Source organism: Hypanus sabinus, chromosome 5 (genome assembly GCF_030144855.1).
Source record: "Hypanus sabinus isolate sHypSab1 chromosome 5, sHypSab1.hap1, whole genome shotgun sequence".
NCBI classification, from domain to species: Eukaryota; Metazoa; Chordata; class Chondrichthyes; order Myliobatiformes; family Dasyatidae; genus Hypanus; species Hypanus sabinus.
In genome coordinates, this window is record NC_082710.1 from 33,196,433 (window position 1) to 33,218,429 (window position 21,997).

Genomic DNA, 21,997 nt, shown 5'->3' on the forward strand with positions numbered 1-21,997 from the left:
GTGGTGTGCCTCAGGGATCTGTACTGGGTCCAGTTTTGTTTGTCATATACATTAATGATCTGGATGATGGGATGGTAAATTGGATTAGTAAGTATGCAGATGATACTAAGTTTGGTGGCATTGTGGATAATGAAGTAGGTTTTCAGTTTACAGAGAGATTTAGGCCAGTTAGAAGAGTGGGCTGAGCAATGGCAGATGGAGTTTAATGCTAGTAAGTGTGAGGTGCTACATTTTGGTAGGACTAATCAAAATAGGACATACATGGTAAATGGTAGGGCATTGAGTAATGCAGTAGAACATAGTGATCCAGATACATAGTTCCCTGAAGGTGGAATCTCATGTGGATAGGGTGGTGAAGAAAGCTTTTGGTATCCTGGCCTTTATAAATCAGAGCATTGAGTATAGGAGTTGGGATGTAATGTTAAAATTGTACAAGGCATTGGTAAGGCCGAATTTGGAGTATTGTGTACAGTTCTGGTCACCGAATTATAGGAAAGATGTCAACAAAATAGAGAGAGTAGAGAGAAGATTTACTAGAATGTTACCTGGGTTTCAGCACGTAAGTTACAGGGAAAGATTGAACAAGTTAGGTCTTTATTCTTTGGAGCATAGAAGGTTGAGGGGGGACTTGATAAAGGTATTTAAAATTATGAGGGGGATGGATAGACTTTTTCCATTGAGGGTACGGGAGATTCAAACGAGAGGACATGAGTTGAGACTTAGGGGGCAAAAGTTTAAGGGTAACTTGAGGGGGAATTTCTTTACTCAGTGGTAGCTGTGTGGAATGAGCTTCCAGTAGAAGTGGTAGAGGCAGGTTCGGTATTGTCATTTAAAGCAAAATTGGATAGATATATGGACAGGAAAGGAATGGAGTGTTAAGGGCTGAGTGTGGGTCAGTAGGATTAGGTAAGAGTAAGCGTTCGGCACGGACTAGAAGGGCCGAGATGGCCTGTTTCAGTGCTGTAATTGTTATATGGTTATATATGGTTTGGGGAAAGGGAATTTGCACTGTTAGTCTAGCTTTACTGCTTTGAAATTTAGGTTGTATCTGCATATTCTGCAGCAAAGGTTTGCTGAACTGTTTGAGTGCCACTGTTGTGCCAGTCTTCACATTCATCACTAAATTGATAACTGTTGTTTATCAGAGAATCACACAACGAGAGAAAGGCCTTTTCAGCCTAGCCCATCCATGTGAGCGATAAAGCCCGTTTACACCAATCTCATTTGCCTGCTTTAGGCCTGTTTCTCGCTACAGCTTTCCTATCAAAGTACCTGTCTGAATGCCTTTTAAATATAGTAATTGTGTCTGCCTGTACCACTGTCTGTTCGTTCTAGGTAATTACCACCCTCTGTAGGAAAGCTCACCCCCTCAGATCTCTTAAATTCTCTCATTTTAAGCCTGCGTCCTCCTGTTCTAGACAGCCCTGCCACAGGGAAAAGATTTATCCATCCTATGTATGTGGCTTATAGTTTTGTAAACGTATATAATAGCACCCTTCTGCTTCCGCATTGCAGCCTATCCAATCTTATAACTTGCAGTCCTCCATTACCTGGAAAGGAGGACCAGGTAATCTCTCTTCTGCACTATATTCCCACCAAGTCCTTCCTGCAGTATGGCCTCCAGAATTGTACACAATATACGAAAGTGTGCTCTAACAATGATTTGTACAGCTGTAACATGACATCCTAACTCTCTAGTCAATACCTCAGCCTAAGAAAGCAAGCATATCAGACACTACCTTCACTACCTTCACTTCATTGAGCTATGGACTTAACACACCAAGGTCTCTCTAGACATAAGGTCTGTAATTTGGACCCTCCTAAGGTCGCTGCCATTTCCAGTTCAGAACTGGTAAACAACTGTTTGTTTATTTTGGACAAAAACTCCTGTAAATGCTAATCACCTGTAGAAATAATTAAAAATATTTGGTTTTCAGATCAAAGACTTATGATGCAGTCTTTACATCCGGTTCTACAGACTATGAAACAAAGCTTGAAAGAAAAAAACATTCCAATGTGAGTAATTTACTACACTCTAGTTTCTCCAGATCATATAACTCCCATAATAAAATAATTAACCATCTTAAGTGCTGCAGACTTTTCCATGTGTATTTCTGGCCTGGAAATAGTTAGTTTAGTATGGCCTTTTGCATGTAGTGAAGAGATTGATAATAAAAGTAATAGATCTTAATTGGCTATATATATATTTAAATTCCTCTTTTGGGGCTGCATTTTCTTTAACTGAATTATTCTACTTCACTCAAGGTTACTGAAATATTGAGTCCTGGAAGTCAAAATACACTTAGGAATGGTTCTGAAAATGTGGAGTCTTTGGTTAGACTACATTTGGTGTATTGTGAGGGTTGTGAGCAATTCTGGGCCCCAAATCTAAGAAAGGATGGGCTGACATTGGAGAGGACCCAGGGGAACTGCCCAGGAATGATCCCGGGAGTGAAAGTGTTTCATGACTCTGAGCTGGTACTCACTGGAGTTTAGAAGAATGAGAGGTGATCTCATTGAAATGCAGCAGATATTGAAAGAACTAGATGGAGTGTGTACAGAGATGTTTTCATTAATAGGAGATTCTGGGACCAGTGGCACAACCTTGGAAAAGGAGGACATTTCTTTAGCATGGAGATGAGGAGGAATTTCTTCAGCCAGAGGGTGGGGATTCTGTAGAATTCATTGCCTCAGATAACTGAAAGTCAAATCACTCAGTATATTAAAAGCAGAGATTGATAGTGTGGTAACTTCTTATTTACAAAAAGACCACTCGACAACTTGATGGCCAAAAGAGCATCTTTATCTTGGACGGCAAATGATATTTACAATACAGAGGCTTCCAGGTACCTCATGCAGCCTGGGTGGAGGAACTATATACAATGCATACTGGGAGTAAAAAGAGCAGAAATAAAGACCCCGCCAACCCCAGATCCCGCCTCTGGCTACCAACAACTTCCCGAGTAGTATTAACTTATTTTTAATAATACTCACATTACAACAGATAGGTTCTTGATTAGTAAGGGCATCAAAGGCTACAGGGAAAGGCAGGAGAATGGATTTGAGAGAGAAGATAAATCAACAACGATCGAATGGTGGAGCACACTGGATGAGACAAATGGCCTAATTCTGCTTCTGTGTCTTATGGTTTTCTTTATTGTAATCTGAATATTTTGTTGCAATGGTAATACTTTTAAGCAACTCTCTGAATATTTTTCCTTTAAGCTTTTAAGGGAGTTTTGCTCAAAGAGCAATGCTGTGTACACTGGTCATTTTCAGTATTTCTGTCAATAGTATTGTTTAGTGAATTCTAGTCTGTTTTAATCATTGTAAATTTAAAAATAGGGATTGTAAGAAGAAACACCAATTTTTTTTTCTTCTCCTTTCACATCTCCTCCAAAGCAAGTGTGGGTTCAGCTGACAGTCCAAGGCCTCCACAACTTCTATGTAGCTGGTGGTGGCAGGGATGGGTTATACATGATTTGTGGGTCACAGTTCAATTTATTTGGATCATTGAGTATACTGACTAATACACGATGCCCATCGCGTTATTTTCATACAGCATGTATTTATGAGGTATGCAATTCAACCCATCACATTTCTGTCCACTCTTGGACATATCCCACTCCTTTTATTTTCCTGCAACATTCTTTCTAACATGCCAGTTAACAATTCCTGATTCTCCCACAAGACAAACGATGCTGAAGGTAATTTACAGCAGCTATCGTCATAACAACCAGCAAGTGTAAGGAATGTGGGAGGAAACCAGAGCACCAAGGGAAATGCACATGGTCACAGGTAAAGTGTGCAGACTGTACACAATGCCAGAAATACAGGCTGAATCAAAGCTGTGTAACAGTGACACCTGCAGCGTCATTAGCAGAATATGATAATACGCAATTGCTTCAGCATCAAACTGGTGTCGTGCAAATGGATTATAAATGTTCAAAAGAACACGCAGAATTTTGAGGAAACAGTTCCTGTGTGGCAAAATGTAAGGGCTGTTAAGGAACAGTTATGGAAACATCTGAAATTTGGTGACCTTTTCAAATAATTGGTAAGCTCAGCACCCTGGAAATTGTCTTACTTGCCTTGGTTCCATTGTTTGTCAGGTCCCTTTGCATGTATGAAGATCTGCATTTGCATATTTAATGAGTATTGCATTAATGACTATACTTGAATAAGGACCTTGTTGCTCAAATTTTAAATGAAGTGCACTTGAGATGTTGCATATGGTATCTTGGACAACACCCAGGATATGGTTATGAGTAGCTCTGGTTATTTCATGGATAGAAAACTAGAATACATCGGAAACTGCTACAACCCCATTTTTTTTATGAGCTCTCTCTCTTTTATTGTACAGGAACAACTGATTATTTACTTTTTTAAATCTCATTGATTTTCCTCTCCAGCCTTCGAAGACAAATGCAACTTATCATAAGATCTTTAAAGACATTGAAAAGGATGAATCATTAAAACAAAGTAAGCAACATTCTTGGTTATGTCTTGTGTGTTTGGTGTTGTAAGTGAACCTAATAAGTATCATTGATAGAATGGTGTTTCGTATCACTCCTGCATTCTAATTGAATTTGGTTGAGTCGAGAGCTGCCCCCTGTATATCCTAAATGTGCAATATAATAACACGTGTGTTGAGCTCTGCTTCAGAAGTTTTGCTTCCATGAGCTGTGATGCAACAAAATTTAATGTATGTATACAACAAAAACACAATTTTCCTACACGATAAAAGAAAATCAGAATTAACAGTACTCATATTCTCCCATATTTGGTGTGGAGCTTGGCTTATAGCATATCTGTACACAGTTCGCCACCAACTGCTGCTATCTTCTTGACCATTGTGAACATACAATAGTTGAAATGGCCGCTGTTTCGGGTGCACAGCTACATTTAACCTTGCCTTTCATTGCTGACACTAGTGCACTTTGACAGTTGGAATCACATGTTTTGGTTATAGCATGGTTTCCCCTCCCCAAGCAAAAATGTAGCATCAATTTTTTCACTCCAACTGAGAACTCTGAATTGCCTGAAGCCAGAATTGTGCTTTGCAGTTCAGCAGTGTTAGGCGGTTGTTCTTCAGTGGATGTTGCCCTACTTTTCAACAACAAGGGATTGGGGGAAAATAAGCTGTTAAAACACAATATATTGTTGGCCTAAAAACAAGGAAGACAGAAGTAAATAGTTTTATTGCATAAGAAATAAACTCGGCACTAAATTTTCTTTTTTTTTCTAGGTTTTACTTGTGCTTTACAAAAGGACATTCTATACCAAGGGAAATTGTTTGTGTCTGAAAACTGGATTTGTTTTAATTCCAAAGTCTTTGGAAGAGATATAAAGGTTTAAAGCTTTTAATGTTTTCTTTGTAAGGGGAGAGAGGAAGTCTTTGCTAAAGCTGGCCATTATCAAGATTCAAGGTTGCTTAATGTCACTTCCTGTACACAAGTATGAAGGTGCTTAATGAGAAATGTCCAGTGAGAAATCCACCACACTTATTGTATTAATAAGTGAATTATTAAGTGTCATTTATAAATATATAAAGCAATAATCATGCATTATAACTTGCTGAATTTTCAGTTTTGTATCCATCCTTGACAACAATCTCAGAATTAGGTTTAATATCACTGGCATATATTGTGAAATTTGTTAACTAACAGCAGTGCAATGCAATACATAATAATAAATATTTAAAAAAAGTAAATCAATTAGTGTAAGTACCAAAACAGAAATAATAAAGAAGCGAGGTAGTATTCATGAGTTCAGTGCCCATTTAGAAATCATATGGCAGGGGGGAAGAAACTGTTCTTGGATCATTGAGTGTGTGCCTTCAGGCTTCTGGACCTCAGTCCTGACGATGACAATGAGAAGAGAGCAAATCCTGGGTGATGGGAATCCTTAATAATGGACACCACCTTTCTGAGGCACAGCTTCTCGATGCCTTAGATACTGTGGAGGCTAGTACCCAAGAGGCTAGTATTCAACCTTGCCCTCCATCTTTTGGAATTAATTTTCAATAGGCAGCCACTGGGTATGAAACCTGATAAGGTGGATGCAGAGTTTGGAGATGAGCTTTACAAATTTTACCTGTCAAGTGAAAGACAAGTTAAAATGTAACTCGGCATAATTCACAATGATGGCAGAAAGTCGATAGCTCACAATTGTGCCATTGTAACTTTGTGTTGCTTTTCCCCACATCAGATTACAATACCTACCTTTTCTGTGACTCAGATTAAGAAACACAAAACTGCTTTGCTGGTGCCAAATGCTTTATGCATATCAACTGAATTTGAAAAGGTAAGTCTCCAGTTGTTGGGCAGCATTCCATGGAATGCTTCAGCTTGTTGGATAAGACTTACCATTGAGTTCAGATCTTCCTTTGTTATTGAAGTTCAGAATCGGTTATTATCATTGACGAATGTCATGAAATTTGTTGTTCTTGTGGCAGTGATACAGAGCAAGATATGGAAAAGGTACAAAAAAGATAACGCAAAAGAAGAATACCAAGATAGTACCACTCAGAAATCTGATGGCAGAATGGAAAAAGCTGTTCCTAAAACATTGAGTGTGGGCCTTCAGGCTCCTGTGCCTCCTCCCTGATGGTGGTACTGAGAACAGGACCTATTCAGGTGGTGAGGGTCCTCAATAATGGATTCCCCCTTCTTGAGGCACTGCCTTTGGAAGATGCCCTCGATGGTGAAGAGGCTAAGAGTACACCCATCTGCAGCCTCCATACCAGGCAGTGATGCAGCCAGTCATAATATCTCCACTGTAATTCTACAGAAATATGCTAGAGTTTTAATGAAATACCAAATCCCCTCAGATTCCTGATCAACTGTAGTCACTGGCATGTCCTCATCATGATTGCATCAACATCACCATGTTGAACTTTTTTTTATTGCAGTTTATGTTTGTTTCATTGCTGTCCAGGGATGCAACCTACAAGCTTCTGAAATCTGTTTGTTTACATCTAGAGGTAAGTATAGATGATCGAATATGTAAAGGTTAGGTTATTGTAGATCGAGGAGATTTTTTTTCAATGAAGCACGACATGAAACTTTGTTCACTATTATGGCAAAGGATTTGGGATGGAGATAACTTGTGCATGTCCATTGATGACCTTCCCGATTTGATCAAACTTTACTACAGTGTGAAATTGGTCCATCCTGCCCTTTGAGTCATGCCACCCAGCAACCCCTGATTTAACCCAAGCCTAATCACAGAACAATTTACAGTGACCAGTGAACGTATTTATCAACCAATCAACCAGTCTTTAAACTGTGGGAGGAAACCTGAGCACTTGGAGGAAACCCAAGTAAGTGGTCAAGAGGAGAATGTACAAACTCCTTACAGATAGTGGGCGTCAGGTCAACTTGTATTCCCTGAGCAGGCATTTTACTTTTTGTTTGTTTATCCATATTTAACCATCCCTAATTTTCATTTATCTCAAAGAGGAGAAACGACACTATTACCTCAAAATTGCAAAACAAAAACGCAAGATGAAAGTAAACAGCAGAAGCAATATCAGAAAAAAGAAAGTAAATCATTAGTTAAATGCCCTTCAGTGGACATTTTCCCTATTTTCCAACAATTGGGGGAAATTAGCTATTATAACAACACAACATTTTGTTGGCTTAATCACTTGCCTAATAGTCATGGGTTTGCCTTCCCACTAGTGCAGTGTTAAAGTCCCATTCTTGAAGTATCCATGTGGTTTTGCTGGATTACGTCACTGCAGCATTCTGCATCTCCACATGTCAACATGTATCCACAGCTTTAGCTTTGAATTCAATAGAACTTTGTTTTCCATCAGGCTTCATCGTCACAGGTTGTGTCCCGTGCACTGGATTGCTTCCATTTTTAATTTAAGGGGAGAGAAGCAAACCATTTATCTTGCCTTTCCGTAAACATGTCTTTAGTCATCTGCACTTGAACCATGCTGTTTTCACTGCTGTCATCCCAGGCATGATCTTGTGCAGGGAGGTTGGATTCCAGCATATTGGTGTGAGCCTTTGCTGCACAATGTAGTGGAGAGCTACCCTAAACAAGCAATTACTGTATTGGCTGAATAGCTTTAATACATCAGTAAAGGCCCCATCTCCAGAATTGCCATCTGCCAAAGCTATCACTGGAATTAAATCATTGCTTATAGCACTTGCGAAGTATTAACGATAAATATTTCAACCTATACAATATACTTAGATACTTTGTCTAATGCTACTGTTAACTCGTCATTTCCAGGAGGTTGCTGTATTTGAACTGGTTTAAGCTGTGTGGTTCCATCATTGTGCCTTTTACAAGATTCAAGCCATTATGTTGTTCCTTATCTGAATTTCTCATTGGTTAAAATGTTCATTTATTTCTTTAAACTAACCATTAAAGATAACCGGCATGGCCGTTGTAATTGTAGTATGCAAGGATTTGAATAAATAAGCCTGTGTAGGGCATAGAACATTATATTTACACATATATAACTCATGATGCTTTGAATGCACTTCATTGTTCTTCAAGCCATAGTTTTCCAAGCAGTGCCGTAGTACTGTGAGTAAATATAATGGCTTGGTATTCATGGATCTGAGGCAGAGAATTTTTGGGGTTTGTACTCCCCCTAAGGATTTCCTCTTTGTTTCAATCTTAAATGGGTGAGCCTTTATCCAGAAATGGCATCCCCCACTCCTGAGCCTCCTATCAGTTGAAGCTTCAATTTTTGTCTAGCCCTTCAGAATCTTGTATGAACTGTAAATTTTGAACAAAGTCTCGTACCAAATCCAATATTCTAATTCTGATTTGTACATTGACCTTTTCTTAGGAGCGATCTGATGATATCAGTCCAAATCCACCCCTTACTGAAAATAATCTCAGAGCTGAGCGCCCAACATCTTTGCCTATAGTAAGTGGAAATTTACTGTAATCTTTATCACTCCTATCTTGTGATCTGCAGCAGAATGACTGATTCAAGGGGCTGGTTTCTATAGTTATCGTGTTTTTCAGTCCTTGTGGAGATCCTCATTTCCATTTCAATGTGTTTGTTTTATAATAGGTTTCTTAAAAAATATTTAGGTTAAAGTTGTTTTGAAGACTGATTTAGAAATCACTTTAAACCCAATTCTACTGAAGTGTAAACCTGACATGTGCCTGTGATTCACTGTTCACCTGAAGGTTATTCCAATCACTTCATGTAGCTATTTCAAAGTGCTTCAGCAATCAAAAATAACATAAAGTGTATCATATGCTAATGTTTTCCTCTGGTTTGCATTAGACACAGAACTAAATTTTTCAATAATGCAGACTCTAGACATTTAAACTACTTTGCAATTCCTTATAGGATGAACTTATAACAATAAACTCGAAGGATTAAAGATATGTAACACAGGCAGTCCTTTGTCTCTGAAAGGCTCGGATCAGAGCTATTCTTTCTTTAGTTTTTTTTTGAGTGCTTTGATAATATCAGAACCAAAAAAAAATCATTCTTTTGTTGTTAAACTTGTTACTTCAAAGATACTTCTCTATGTTATGCATTTTAATTATGAGAATAAAAAAAGAATGGAAGTCTTTCATAATGTGTTTTCCTTTCCTCAAGATAACGGAGTGAAAAAGCATTACTTGATCCCAAAGACTACATCAAATGGCAATCTCCACAGCAGTTCTGTGTACTTCATTGGTAGAGGAAAGCAACATGCATAAATTGAAATTAGTTTCAGATGGAGACATCTTTAAACAAAGTTAACCAGGCATATTCCCTGTACGTTATACTGTGCAAACGTTGAAACAGCACGCAGCAATAAATGTTCTAAAGTCTTTTTTAAAAAAATCCTACTTAAGGAAACAGAACTTGTTAATGCAGCTTCTTCCATTAAAAGGAGTGTAATTTTTCCCAGCTTTCCACAAATTTTATTAAGGAATGTTGCATTAAATTTGTGCTTTCGATGTCAATTGTGCATTTCATCTGTGATCTCTTCCTGACAATAATAGGTGGTGTCAATGTGTGCAGGTGGCTTCTAAGCGGTATAGTTCAAGTGATCTGATAAATGGGGTAATTTCATGATGCTGGTTGCTAGTTTGACCGTGAACATAGATATATTTGCACAGTGAGGCTGCAGTAAATTTCCAGTGATCTACTATGTGATTGTTTGGAAATCCTGAATCAGCATCTGGATGAGTTTTTAATTTAAAGAAAAGTTTTCTGAAAGTGTGTTGGATTGTTAATTAGAATAACGTCCAGTTCAATGGAAACTGTCAGCCAGATTAATGGTTTTACTGTACCTGGGATGTATATTATGCCTGGATTGATTTTTGCTAATACATCTATATAAATTCACAAGGAACCTAATGGAAATGATCCTTTCTTTTTTGGATAGGATTTCAATATAGAGGATTTGACAGATTTTCCAACCGTATGCAGAAGACGGGAATTGGAGCAATTCAGCAGTTCTGGTTCTCAGACTCCAGAGTCAGAAAATTCCCAAGGTTTATTGCATTTATTATTTAAGGCAATTCTTAATAAGATGCCATTTTTGGCTCTAGTCTAATAAGGTTACATCAAATTCCATAAAGCCAGCAGATAAAAGGTAATACGGTAGATTCTGGTTAATTGGGACACATCGGGACCAGTACATTTGGCCTAATTAAGCGCCTGCCCAATTATTGAGGTTTCATGGAAAAAATAAAAAGGACAAGCCACCATTTAACTGAGTAACAAATTGTGTGTTTAAGTGAAATACAGAACAAATTAGAACACTACAAATACAGCTACAGTACTTAAAACTGTGTATTAATTCCTAATAATTATTGACAGGAATTAATCCTGTGTACACTTTGGAGTTCTTTTGATTGACTATAACTGAACACAATTGGTGCTGTCATCTAGTACATATAATGGACTTCCTTCTCGCACTGCATCCTCCAAATTTTCATTTTCATTGTAACATTCAAGATGATTGTCGATAACCTTCAAACTCTTAATAGTTTCTAACTTGTTGAAGTAGTGAAATAATTTCACTCACAGCCATTTCTAGCATCTCCAGGCCTGAGTGCTTGAACCCACAGTAAGTGAAAGAGTTCTGAATTGTCCTGCTGCATATTTCTCGCCAACTATCAGTGAGAAAAATCGCTGCTTTTTGAACACAAACACACAGAACTGACACAACTTTAAACATTTTGCACAGTATAGTGTTTAATAGCCACACAAGTTCCCACAACTGACACTAGTTAGAACTGTTGAGCAACAGTCTCCTGACCCAATTAAGCAGCATAGCTCCCAAATAAGTGGAGGGGAATCCTGGCTATTTTATAGATTTTTTTTTGTTCTTTCAAAGTTGTCCCAAATATGCAGCTGCCCCAATTAACCAATGGCCCAATTAACTGGAATCCACTGCATTTTGAGTGCATATACTTCTGAAAAATGGCTAAAACAGCAAAATAAAGTTGGCAACATATAGGATAGAATTTCAGATTATCCTACAACAGTTCAATACAAAAAAAGACAATTGAAAAGTTCAAAAGTTGAGATGAACCAAAAAAATTAATATAACTTGAAATATTAGAATTTTTTGTGGTATGTGCTTTATTTTAAAAGCTTAGGAATAAAGCCATAAGAATGGGAGCAGAAGTAAGACATTTGGCCCATCAAGTCTGCTCTGCCAGTCCATAATAGCTGATTTATTATTTTTCTCAATTCTGTTCTCCTGTCTTCTCCCCATAGTGTTTGACACCCTCTGGTGTTGTGCCTTCTGGTCCTAGACTCCCCCACTATAGAAAACATCCTCTGCATATCCACTCTATCCAGGTCTTTCAATATTCAATAAGTTTCAATGAGATCTCCCACAACTGAGCAGTCGTGATGCCTCCTGCAGCACAGCAGCCCTTTATCGGATGTTAAGACTCACAAAAGCAGCTTATAGGCAGAATATTACAGATGGATAGCATCACCATACCGATGTGTTCAGAGGACAGCAAAGTTTGATTAAACATTTTGTTTTGAATGGTTACGTTTGTGATTGTTGAGCATAATTTAAAAAGAACCTTAAATGTTGAAAATTAAGACAGGCAGTCATAAGGGGAAATCCTGAAATCTCTGCTGCAGGTGTGCACCTCTCACCAACTTCCAAAATAGAACTCCTTTCAGGTTACTGCACAAGGGTTACAGTTTAAAAGAGACATGAATGTAATGAAGTGATCATTTCACAGAAGGGAGCGCTCAGTGAGGAGCTGTTCAACTTGGCTGATGCTACATACTTCCTTAGTAATGATTGAATTTTGCTATTAAATGTGCTTTACCTTTTTTAAAAAAAATTATGCTAAAGCAAGAATTTTGAAGCTGCCCTAATAGCTATCGGGGGAAAAAATAGCAATAAGTCAGCTGCAGACTCAATTCCCCATGTGCTTTGAATTAGTTAAAGTTACTCAGAGTAGCAGAAGCACAATGGGGAAAAGTATTCACTCACACCAGGCTGTTACTTGCATCTCAATCCAACGACCTGCAAAGTTCACAGACCAGAATAAGCTCAAAGCCACTGTAAAGGAGAGGGAGCACAAAGAGTGAAAACTGATGTGACCTCACAAAGCCATCCAAAGGTCTAACCAAATAGATGACCTTACAAAATTCTTGGTTCACCAATTTGCCCACAGCATGGTCGAGATGAGTAAATATAATTGATTAGAGGAAGAAGATGTCTGGAAAGAGGGTCACAATCTCAGGCTATGGGACAAAACATTTATGAGTGAGATGAGGAGATCTTCAAAAGATGGAGAACCTGTGGAACTGTCTTAACACAGAAGCCAAGTTTGAGGTAGGTTGATTTGTAGACAAAAGATATCACTGATATTGGGGTGGGAGACAGAATATAACAGATATAGAATAGGAACCACACTAAACATCACAGTAATTTCAAAGAGCTGAATGCCCTACTTCTGCTCATATGTAATATAAATGTCAAAGAGCAGGTGGGTGGTCTGAAGTAAAACTACGCATGCAGTCTATATATTTGAAAAATCAAAAGATGTAAATTGGTTCTTCTACTCTTAATATTTCTTGTACGCAAGTTTCTCCAATTTAACTTTAATACAGTACTCAGTATTCACTTCTAGCAGTACAGTAAAACTAATAATCCAGTACCCAATTATTCAGAAATCCCTATGGTTTGGCATGAGCCTCACTGGTTTCTTATGTTCCTTTTAACTCATCAGTCACCCACTCCCCATGCTCCCTTTACACTGACCAGGGGCCCTGCTCCCCTCATACCCTTTAAACTTGCCTGGTTCACTGGAAATGTTATTATTACTCTGCATAACATTAGAAAAGTGGATTAAGAGTAGTGGCATTTTAATAGGAAACAATTATATATATATTTGAATTGAAAATTAGTGCCTAATTTAATCTGCTCCCCACAGGTTTTAAAAATAATTGGCAACTTATTAAAATGCTTCATCTTAACTTTGTTTTAAGAATACTTGTAGTATTGAATACATGGATTCATGACATTTTCTATGGGCTTAGAATAATGCTTCTTTTACAAAATGTTGAAATGCAAATAACTAATTTGTCTATGAAGAATTTAACAGCACAAGCCAAGCGTTATTGAAAGTGGACAAGAATGCCATTCCTGTGCGTGCTGACGTTCACGTAGAAGAGATAGCTGATTTGAGGAGGAGCTATCATGACAGCAGTGAGTATTTGTATCTCATTCTTCTGCATATGAAAAGCTTTCCACAAAATGTTTTCTTCACAGAGTCCTGAGTGTTTTTTTTCCTCCTCAGAGGAGTAATTGTTTTATTGTTGTCACATGCTCTGAGAAATGCTCTGGGAAAAACTGTTTTGTTTGCCTTCTCGGAGATCATTTCAAAACATAAGTTCTTCAATGTAGTGTAAAGGGAAGAACAATAACAAAATGCAGAATATTGTGTTAACTTGGAGAAAGCACAGTGCAGGTTGATGTATCTGGATAGAATAATTTGAATGATGTATCTATAAAAACTGGGTTGTGCCAGGTTTCCTTGGCCGTCTGAAGAAGTAGAGGCACTGGTGTACTTTCTTAGCCATAGTGTCCATGTGATTTGAACAGGATAAGCTGTTAGTGAAGTTTACACCCAGGAACCTGAAGCTCTCAACCATCTCCACCCCAGCACCATTGATACACACAGGGTACGTGCTCCAGCCTGCTTCCGGTGACCAGTCCTTTTGCTTTGCCAACGTTTGAAGGAAAGTTTTGTACCTTGAAACCATGCCACTAGGCGCTCTATCTCCTTCCTGTATTCTGTCACCTGGTTATTTGAAGTTCGGCCCTGTATGGTGATATAGCCAGGAACTTGTCGATGGACTTCGATCAGAATCTGGCTATACAGTAATGAGTGTGTGAGGAGTAAAGTGAGGGAAGAGCAATCCAACAGCAATCGTGTTGCTAGATATCCGTTCACCACAAACTTTCCAATACAGCCATCTAGCTTCTGTAAAAGAAGTTGATATTTAGTTTTTTTTCTCTCACTGGATGTAGGCTTTTTTGTCAAGTCAGCATTTAATGCCTGTCCTTAATTGCCCTTTAAAGCGGCGATGAGCTGCCTTCCATTACGGGATATTGTACGGGAAGTAGGTCACTTGGTATAGAGCAGGGGTAGGCAACCTTAAGCACAAATGATTTTCTAGCGTGCGTTGTTCATTAATTTGAGGCAAAACATAACTAGGTGTATTTAAATGGATAATTCCCATATTTCAAGTTTTTTTTTTATGGCATTTATCTGGCCCACCGTCCACTCATTAATACGCGCCCGCAGAGGCAAAAAGGTTGCTGACCCCTGGTATAGACCTATGACAAATTTCCAGGCTATTTAACAGTGATTAAGAGCTACCATCTTGCCTTGAATCTAGTGACAATACAGTCAGGCTTCCTTCTCTGAAGGACACCAAGTTCAAGTTTATTGTCATTTGGCTGTACTTTTATATAACCAAATGAATCAATGTTCCTCCAGACCATGGTGCACCCACAATATATATGCCACACATAGCATATCAAACAAAATATTACCACAAATAAGTTAATAAAACACAACTCAAAATGCACATGGATTGTGTAGCAGAAATAAACAGTACGGTAAATAGCATGCTGTCCTAATAATGAGACTTCAGTGGTGTCAGGGTATCCATTAGTTTCTCAGCTTGGGGGGAGAAAGCTGTTGCCCAATCTGTCTTACCTAGTCCTGATGCTCCTGTATCTCTTTCCAGACAGTAGTAGGTCAAAGATTGTGGGATGGCTGGTAGCAAGCCTCAATAATGCTTTGTGTACAATGCTCCCAGTAAATGTCACAAATGGGGCTGGTGGTGAGACCCCAGTGATCTTCTCTGCAGTTTTTACCCTGCTCTGTAGGGTCTTGTGTCCAATGCCTTGAAAACAGCCAGACAAAATGCTCAATGGTGCTCCTGTAAAAGGTTGTTAGAATAGGGGTGGGGAGCTTTGTACACCTCATTCTCCTGAGAAACTGTAGATGCTGCTGTGGCTTCTTGACTAATGAGGTGGTGTTATGGGTCCAAGTTAGATCGTCCGTATGTGCACAGCAAGGATCTCCATGCTCTTCACTCTCTCCACGGCAGAGCCACTGATGGAAAGTGGTCGACTGCGCCTTCCAGAAGTCCACAATCATCTCTTGTCTTGTCCGTTGAGATTCCGGTTGCTGTTCCTCACACCATCTAGCAAGCTTCTCTACCTCTTCTCTGTATGCCAACCCATCATAGTTGGTGATGAGGTCAGCCATAGATGTATTGTCAGCAAACTTGATGCAGTTTGAGCTAGATCTGGCAGTGTAATCAGCTGTCTTCCATTATGGTATACTGTATGTGAAACAGGCCACTTGGGGTAGAGCTGTGACAGTTTTCAGGGTATTTAACAAAGCAGTAAAGAGCAACCTTCTTGTCTTGAACTGGTATCCATACAGTCAGACTTCATTCCCTGAAGGACATTTGGTTACAATTACTGAAACTAGATTTACTTAACTAGCTGAATTTGAGATGTAGTGAGATTCAAACTAGTGTCAGCAGATAAACATGTCAAGACCTTTGCTTCCAGATCAATAACTATCATCCTGCCACACACTGTATCATTTGCTTTCTGCAGAGAAATTAGTCACTGACTTTGCATTTCCGAGTTACTTTTGTACTGTTATCTGTTGTATATTTGCAGGACATTCGGTGGTGTGGGGTTTATTACATAAAGTAAGAGTGAATGGTGAACAGCATCTGTCAGTAACTACCTTACTGGTGCTTTATCTGGTCTTGTGAGTATTGCTTTTAATTACAAAATAAATCAGTAAGTGTTCTTGACTCTGTATATGGCTCTGAATCTATTCTGGAGTAGTGTATTATGTATTTGTGGAACTCACAATAATCACAATACATCTACTCAGTCCCAGATCAGGTTATGGCAGATTTGAATCCCAGCACAAAATGTAAGACTTTTTGTCTGAAAGGCTATTTGATGCAAGTCGTCACTAGCCTGTTAGTGGATAACTGTGTGGAGTTGATATCGAGTTTTGCTGAAGTGGATCATTTTAAGACGTAACAGAATTAGTCCACTCACCATGGAGTCTGCTCCGCCTTTCCTCATGAATGATTTATTATCCCTCTCAACCCCATTCTCCTGTCTTCTCCCCATAAACAGTTGATGCCCTAACTAAGCAAACTCGGCTTTAAATATACCCATTGACTTGGCCTCCACAGCCATCTGTGACGATGAATTTCACAACTCGGCTGCTGTCTAACTAAAGAAATTCCTACTCATCTCTGTTCTAAATGGACTTGCTTCAATTCTGAAGCTGTGCCCTCTGAACTTTGACTTTTCCATTCTAGGAACCATCCTCTCCACATTCACTATCTAAGCCTTGCAATATTTGATAGTTTAAATAGATTACCGCCCCCCCCCCCCCCAATGCTTCTAAGCTCCACCGAGTACAGGCCCAGGGCTGGGAAACATTCATCATACATTAATCCTTTCGTTCCCATCATTATTCTCTTGAACCTCCTAGACCCTGGCCTTTCTTAGAACAAACGAGGTAATCTGCAGATGCTGGAAATCCAAGTATGCACACATACACCCCTTTTCTTTCAGCCCCCCCCCCCCCACCTCCATACCCATCTGTGGAAAAGAGTAAACAGTCGATATTTTGAGTGGAGACCTGTATCAGCACTGGAACGAAAGATGAGGTCGGGGCAATAAGATGAGCGAGGGAGGAAGAAGTACAAGGTGATAGGTGAAACTGGGAGGGGGAAGGGGTGAAGTAAAGAGCTGGAAAATTGATTGGTGACAGATAAAGCTATGGAGCAGGGTAACTCTGATAGGAGAGGGTAGAAGACCATGGAAGAAAGGGAATGGGGAAGAGCACCAAAGGCAGGTGATGGACAGGTGTCGATCAGTGGAGTTCCTGCAACATCTAATTATGAATGCTTTTCCTGAGACTCGGTGACCATGGTGAGATTGGCACTTTAAATTATCTAAACATTTAATTTGCAAATGAATGGAATCATTCTTTCAGAAACAGCACAATTGCCCATGCTGCTTCTGTTTGGCTTTGTAGTCATATAACAGTAAGGTGAAAACCTACACCATATGGTAAACAACAGGGATTCAGATAGAATATGGTTAACATAATACACTAGCCATTTTTTTATCCTACTAGAACGCCCCCACCCACACACACACACCTGACATCACCCTATATTACAGCCTCTGTACATTTGCTTAAAGTCTCTTTATCCTAAATCACTTAGAGTGCAGAAGCTGAAAGATTGTAGAACCATGAGTCACAGGATTAGGCCGAAACGCAATGAAGGAATTCAGTACAAAAGAAATTGGTACTTAACTGTCAGTTATTAATGAGAATTTTCCATTGTCCCATTCAAAATATTTACACTGTTAATAGAACAGTAATAAAACTTATTAATCATTGTACTTGTATAATTCATTGATTTTGTTTAATGTTAAGAATAATATAGTGAATTATGAAACTTCAACAGCATGTTAGTAAGCCAGTTAAGTGTTTTAATTGTTAATTTAAGAGTTGCAGTACATTTTTTAAAAACTTCAGTTGTTTCCGCTGATTACTGCTCTATACCTATCAACACTGAAGTTCAACTTGAATACAAATACATAGTCTTTGACAAAAAAAATTTGAACAGGTCAAAGAACAAAATGTAAAATCCATTAGAAGTTCTTTATTTCAACATTAAATGTAACTGCACCAAGATACCGTGAATGCTTGCTAAAGAACTGTTCTGTTTGCAGAGTCATTGTGCTAGTCCTTTCATCTTTCTATATGGGCATAAAGATCTGTGCTTTGGAGCAGCGCCTAGCTTCACTGGGAGCTCTGCCAGAATATCAGGCACACCACAAAGAGTGAGTATGTGCATTCAGTTTGCTTATCGATGGTCTAGAAATTGGCATGGGGAAACATGCTAAATAGTTGTTGAGCAACATGCAAACAGTCTTTGTGTGGGTTCTAGTGCTCTTCTAACGGCTGCCAAAGGCAGAGTATCATTGGCCATTGCTAATGACCCCTGAGGTGAGGAGGCATTTGGAGTCAATCACATTGAGTCTGGAGTCAGAAAGGTGGCAGATTACTTTTGCAGAAAGGCATCAGAATCAGTTGGGCTTTTATAATATGGAGGCAATCCTTTTTTTTTGGCCCACCCAATCTGTGTTGACTTTCAGGCGGCTGTTTACATCAAACCTACACAATTTCCTTTACTCTCCGCCTCAGCCCCATACCTCCATGTTCACATCAAAGTCTGTCAGTCCCAAGAACATCGGCAACAATGTTCACTGGCCCATTAACTCAACCAACACATGTGTCCTTGGGACTTGGAAGGAAAACTAAGCACCCAGTGGGACCACACACAGTCACAGGAATAACGAGCATATTCCACGCAGACACCGCTGTTGTCAAGTTTGTATCTAGGTCATTAGAACTATGAAGCGTCAGCACCTCATTGTTGAAACTACTTCAGTTTCAACATTATTTCATTACTTGGAATTTAAACTTGCACGTATGCAACAGTGGTCCAGAATTCAAAAACTTAATCGCCATGGTAACTGATTGCAATTATGTTGCAGCCCAGAAGGATACAATAGCATTAAGCTCTACTGAAAGGTCCTTACTCACTGTTCATGCTGAGCATACGAAGGGAAGTACAGGTGGGAAAGGAGCAGTTACCAAATGTATTGTGAAGCCAGGAGCTGGACAGACCCCACTGACAGCAGAGGGGTGGTAGAGATTGGTGGGTGCAGAGTGCTCCTGAAGGAGAGGAAGCTATCAAAGTGGGTTTCCTAATGGCCCAAGCTCGAGAGGTGCTTGGGGAGTGCCACTTTTAACTCGTGGCTGGTCTGAGAACGCTCAGTGTTAAACACACTTCTGCAGTGTACGGGTGGCCCCCGTTTTTCGAATGTTCGCTTTACGACAGCTCGCTGTTATGAAAGACCTACATTAGTACCTGTTTTCGCTAACCAAAGAGGATTTTCGCTTTTACGAGAAAAAGACACCTGCTTTATACATGTGTTTACCCTGAGAAAGACTACCGTGATCGTGAAGCCTTGTGCGGGCAGTTGTGTGCATGCTGATTCCCCCTCCCCCTCCCCCCTCGTTGTCTTTCGGATTTTGATAAGTGAAACTACACCATACATACAATATTTCTACTTTATATAGGCTGTATATTTATCATATCATTCCTGCTTTTACTGTATGTTAATGTTATTTTAGGTTTTATGTGTTATTTGGTTTGATTTGGTAGGTTATTTTTCGGTTCTGGGAACACTCAGTATAAATTATATAAACACCCATATAAATTAATTGCTTCTTCGCTTTATGACATTTCGGCTTACAAATGGTTTCATAGGAACAATCTACCTTCAGATAGCGGGGGAAACCTGTACCCCAAATTTTTAAAAGTTGTCTGATGCAGAAATTTGTATTATTGTGGGAACATGTTTCACCACTTTAGTGCTATTAAAATCAAATCAAGTTTAATTATCATTCCAAGCTGACATAGATACAGCTGAAAGAGACGGCATTCCTCAGGGGCCAAGGTGCAAAACATTCAAAATAGTGAGCAAAAAAGCATATTTACTTGGGGGGGGGGGGGGGAGAGAGAAAAACCATATTAATAGCCTAAGACCCTGAGTGACAGTGTCCATCAGTCGATGGTACAGCAACCCAGCAGTGTGTAGATACATGCAGTCCAGTATGTCATTCCTCTGCTCAAACACTGGAGGGCAGCACCAATGGGGAAAGGCCAGGCCACAGCCAAGCATGGACACCACGCTGTAAGGCTTCCACGTCTTCTCACTTGGTCTGCAGCAACAGGCAAATCAGAGGCTTGAGGTCTAACTCTCACTGCAACCAAGGCTACACAGCTCCTATGTCATCTGTCCCTTCACCAGACAAGGGTAATAGACTTGTGGAAACTTATATTATCGCTGTCCAACAGAGTTCTGCGATCGCAAGTGAAATGTCTGAGACTATCTCCCTTGGTTGTACTGCACCAACTTTGATGCTTGTGAGTAACAGTCTGCAGCCAGGTTGGCTCATCCGAACACAAACCGGCTCCTCCTATATCCTGGCAGATTGGTTTCCCGATGTCCCGACTGGCTCCTTTGACACCTTGGCCACTCTGCCGCCAATACCAGTCCAGCAGCTCCAATCAACGAGCAGCTCACTGATGGAGTAGCCCAGCGGTACTCAAAATTCTTGGAGCAGAATTGTCGTTGGATCGTTAAAAAAACTAATTTTACGAGGGGGAAAAAATGCACCTTCAGTTGGCCCTCGAGAGGCCCGGTGTTCGCAAGCCCTGCCATCTTACTGGTAGTTCTTCAACTTATGAGGGGAACAGTTTAATGCAGGAATAGACAACATAGCATTCCACTCTGTGTCTTTGAATTTCATTGGAAACAAAAACAGCCCTTAATATGAATTTTACAGATACTTGCCCTGAACTTCATAAAAACCAATGGAAAAGTTGGCCACCTTTACTGTTGACCATGTTGATTATATATGGTACCATGTTTTCAGAAGGGATGAATATGACCTATCCACAAAGGTTAAACTGAAGAATTTTTTTCAAATTCTTATTTGTCTCCTTGGCTTATTCTTAAATGCTTAATGAGCAATAAACATTACAACTATCGAGCTAGCTCAAGGGAAATATTAGTACCTCAGGCTTTTCCAGTCAATGGTTAGCAGTGTCGTAAACACAAGAGTTTCTGCAGATGCTGGAAATCCAGAGCAACACACACACAAGATGCTCAGCGGGTAGACTACATCAGTGGGGCTGTAAAAGCAGTTGGTGTTTTGGGCTGAGACCCTTCAACGGTACTGGAAAGGAAGGGAGCAGTAGCAAGAACAAAAAGGTGGGAGGAGGGGAAGGAGTACAAGCTAGAAGGTGATAGGTGAAGGCAGGTGAGCAGGAGGGGGGGGGGGATGAAGTAAAAAGCTAGGAGATTCCCAGGATGATGTTTGTTTTCCAGGGCATAGACATGTCCTCCTCCTTCAAAGAGTGGGTTTTCCCTTCCTCCTCCATTGATGTTGCCCTCACCCACATTCCTCCATTTCCGGGGCATCTACAGTCATGCCCTCTTCCTGTCATCTTGACAAGAATAGAGAGTTCATAGTGTCCTCACCTACCACCCTATCACCTCTCCACATCCAGCACATCATTCTCCACAACTTCCACCATCTTCAGTGGGACCCCATCACCAAAAAAAGGTCCCACTGACCATTCCATTCGCCTCCTCTCTCACCTCCGTTCAGGGCCCCAAACGGTCCTGGTGAGCCAGCACTTCACCTGGGAATCTGCTGGATTCATCTACTGGATCCAGTACTCCAGATGGGTCTCCTCTACATTGGTGAGACCTGACGTGGACTGCTTTATCAAGTAACTGTCACTCTATCTGCAAAAAGCAGGATTTCCCAATGGCCGACCGTTTTAATTCCATTTCCCATTCTGACGTGTTGGTCC

The 21,997-nt window shown here is 39.8% G+C and overlaps 1 protein-coding gene across 3 annotated transcripts in view; it reads left to right on the forward strand.

Annotated features, from left to right (window-relative positions):
* The window catches only part of LOC132394037 (GRAM domain-containing protein 2B), a 103,623-nt gene that overhangs the window by 73,042 nt on the left and 8,584 nt on the right, over positions 1-21,997 (forward strand). For all 3 annotated transcript variants that reach the window (XM_059969684.1, XM_059969686.1, XM_059969685.1), the window contains exons 3-12: positions 1,938-2,016; positions 4,413-4,482; positions 5,249-5,352; positions 6,211-6,306; positions 6,914-6,985; positions 8,819-8,899; positions 10,368-10,476; positions 13,560-13,673; positions 16,176-16,269; positions 18,273-18,383. In XM_059969684.1, the coding sequence (XP_059825667.1) occupies positions 1,938-2,016; positions 4,413-4,482; positions 5,249-5,352; positions 6,211-6,306; positions 6,914-6,985; positions 8,819-8,899; positions 10,368-10,476; positions 13,560-13,673; positions 16,176-16,269; positions 18,273-18,383 (930 nt within the window). The remainder of the gene's footprint in view (positions 1-1,937; positions 2,017-4,412; positions 4,483-5,248; positions 5,353-6,210; positions 6,307-6,913; positions 6,986-8,818; positions 8,900-10,367; positions 10,477-13,559; positions 13,674-16,175; positions 16,270-18,272; positions 18,384-21,997) is intronic.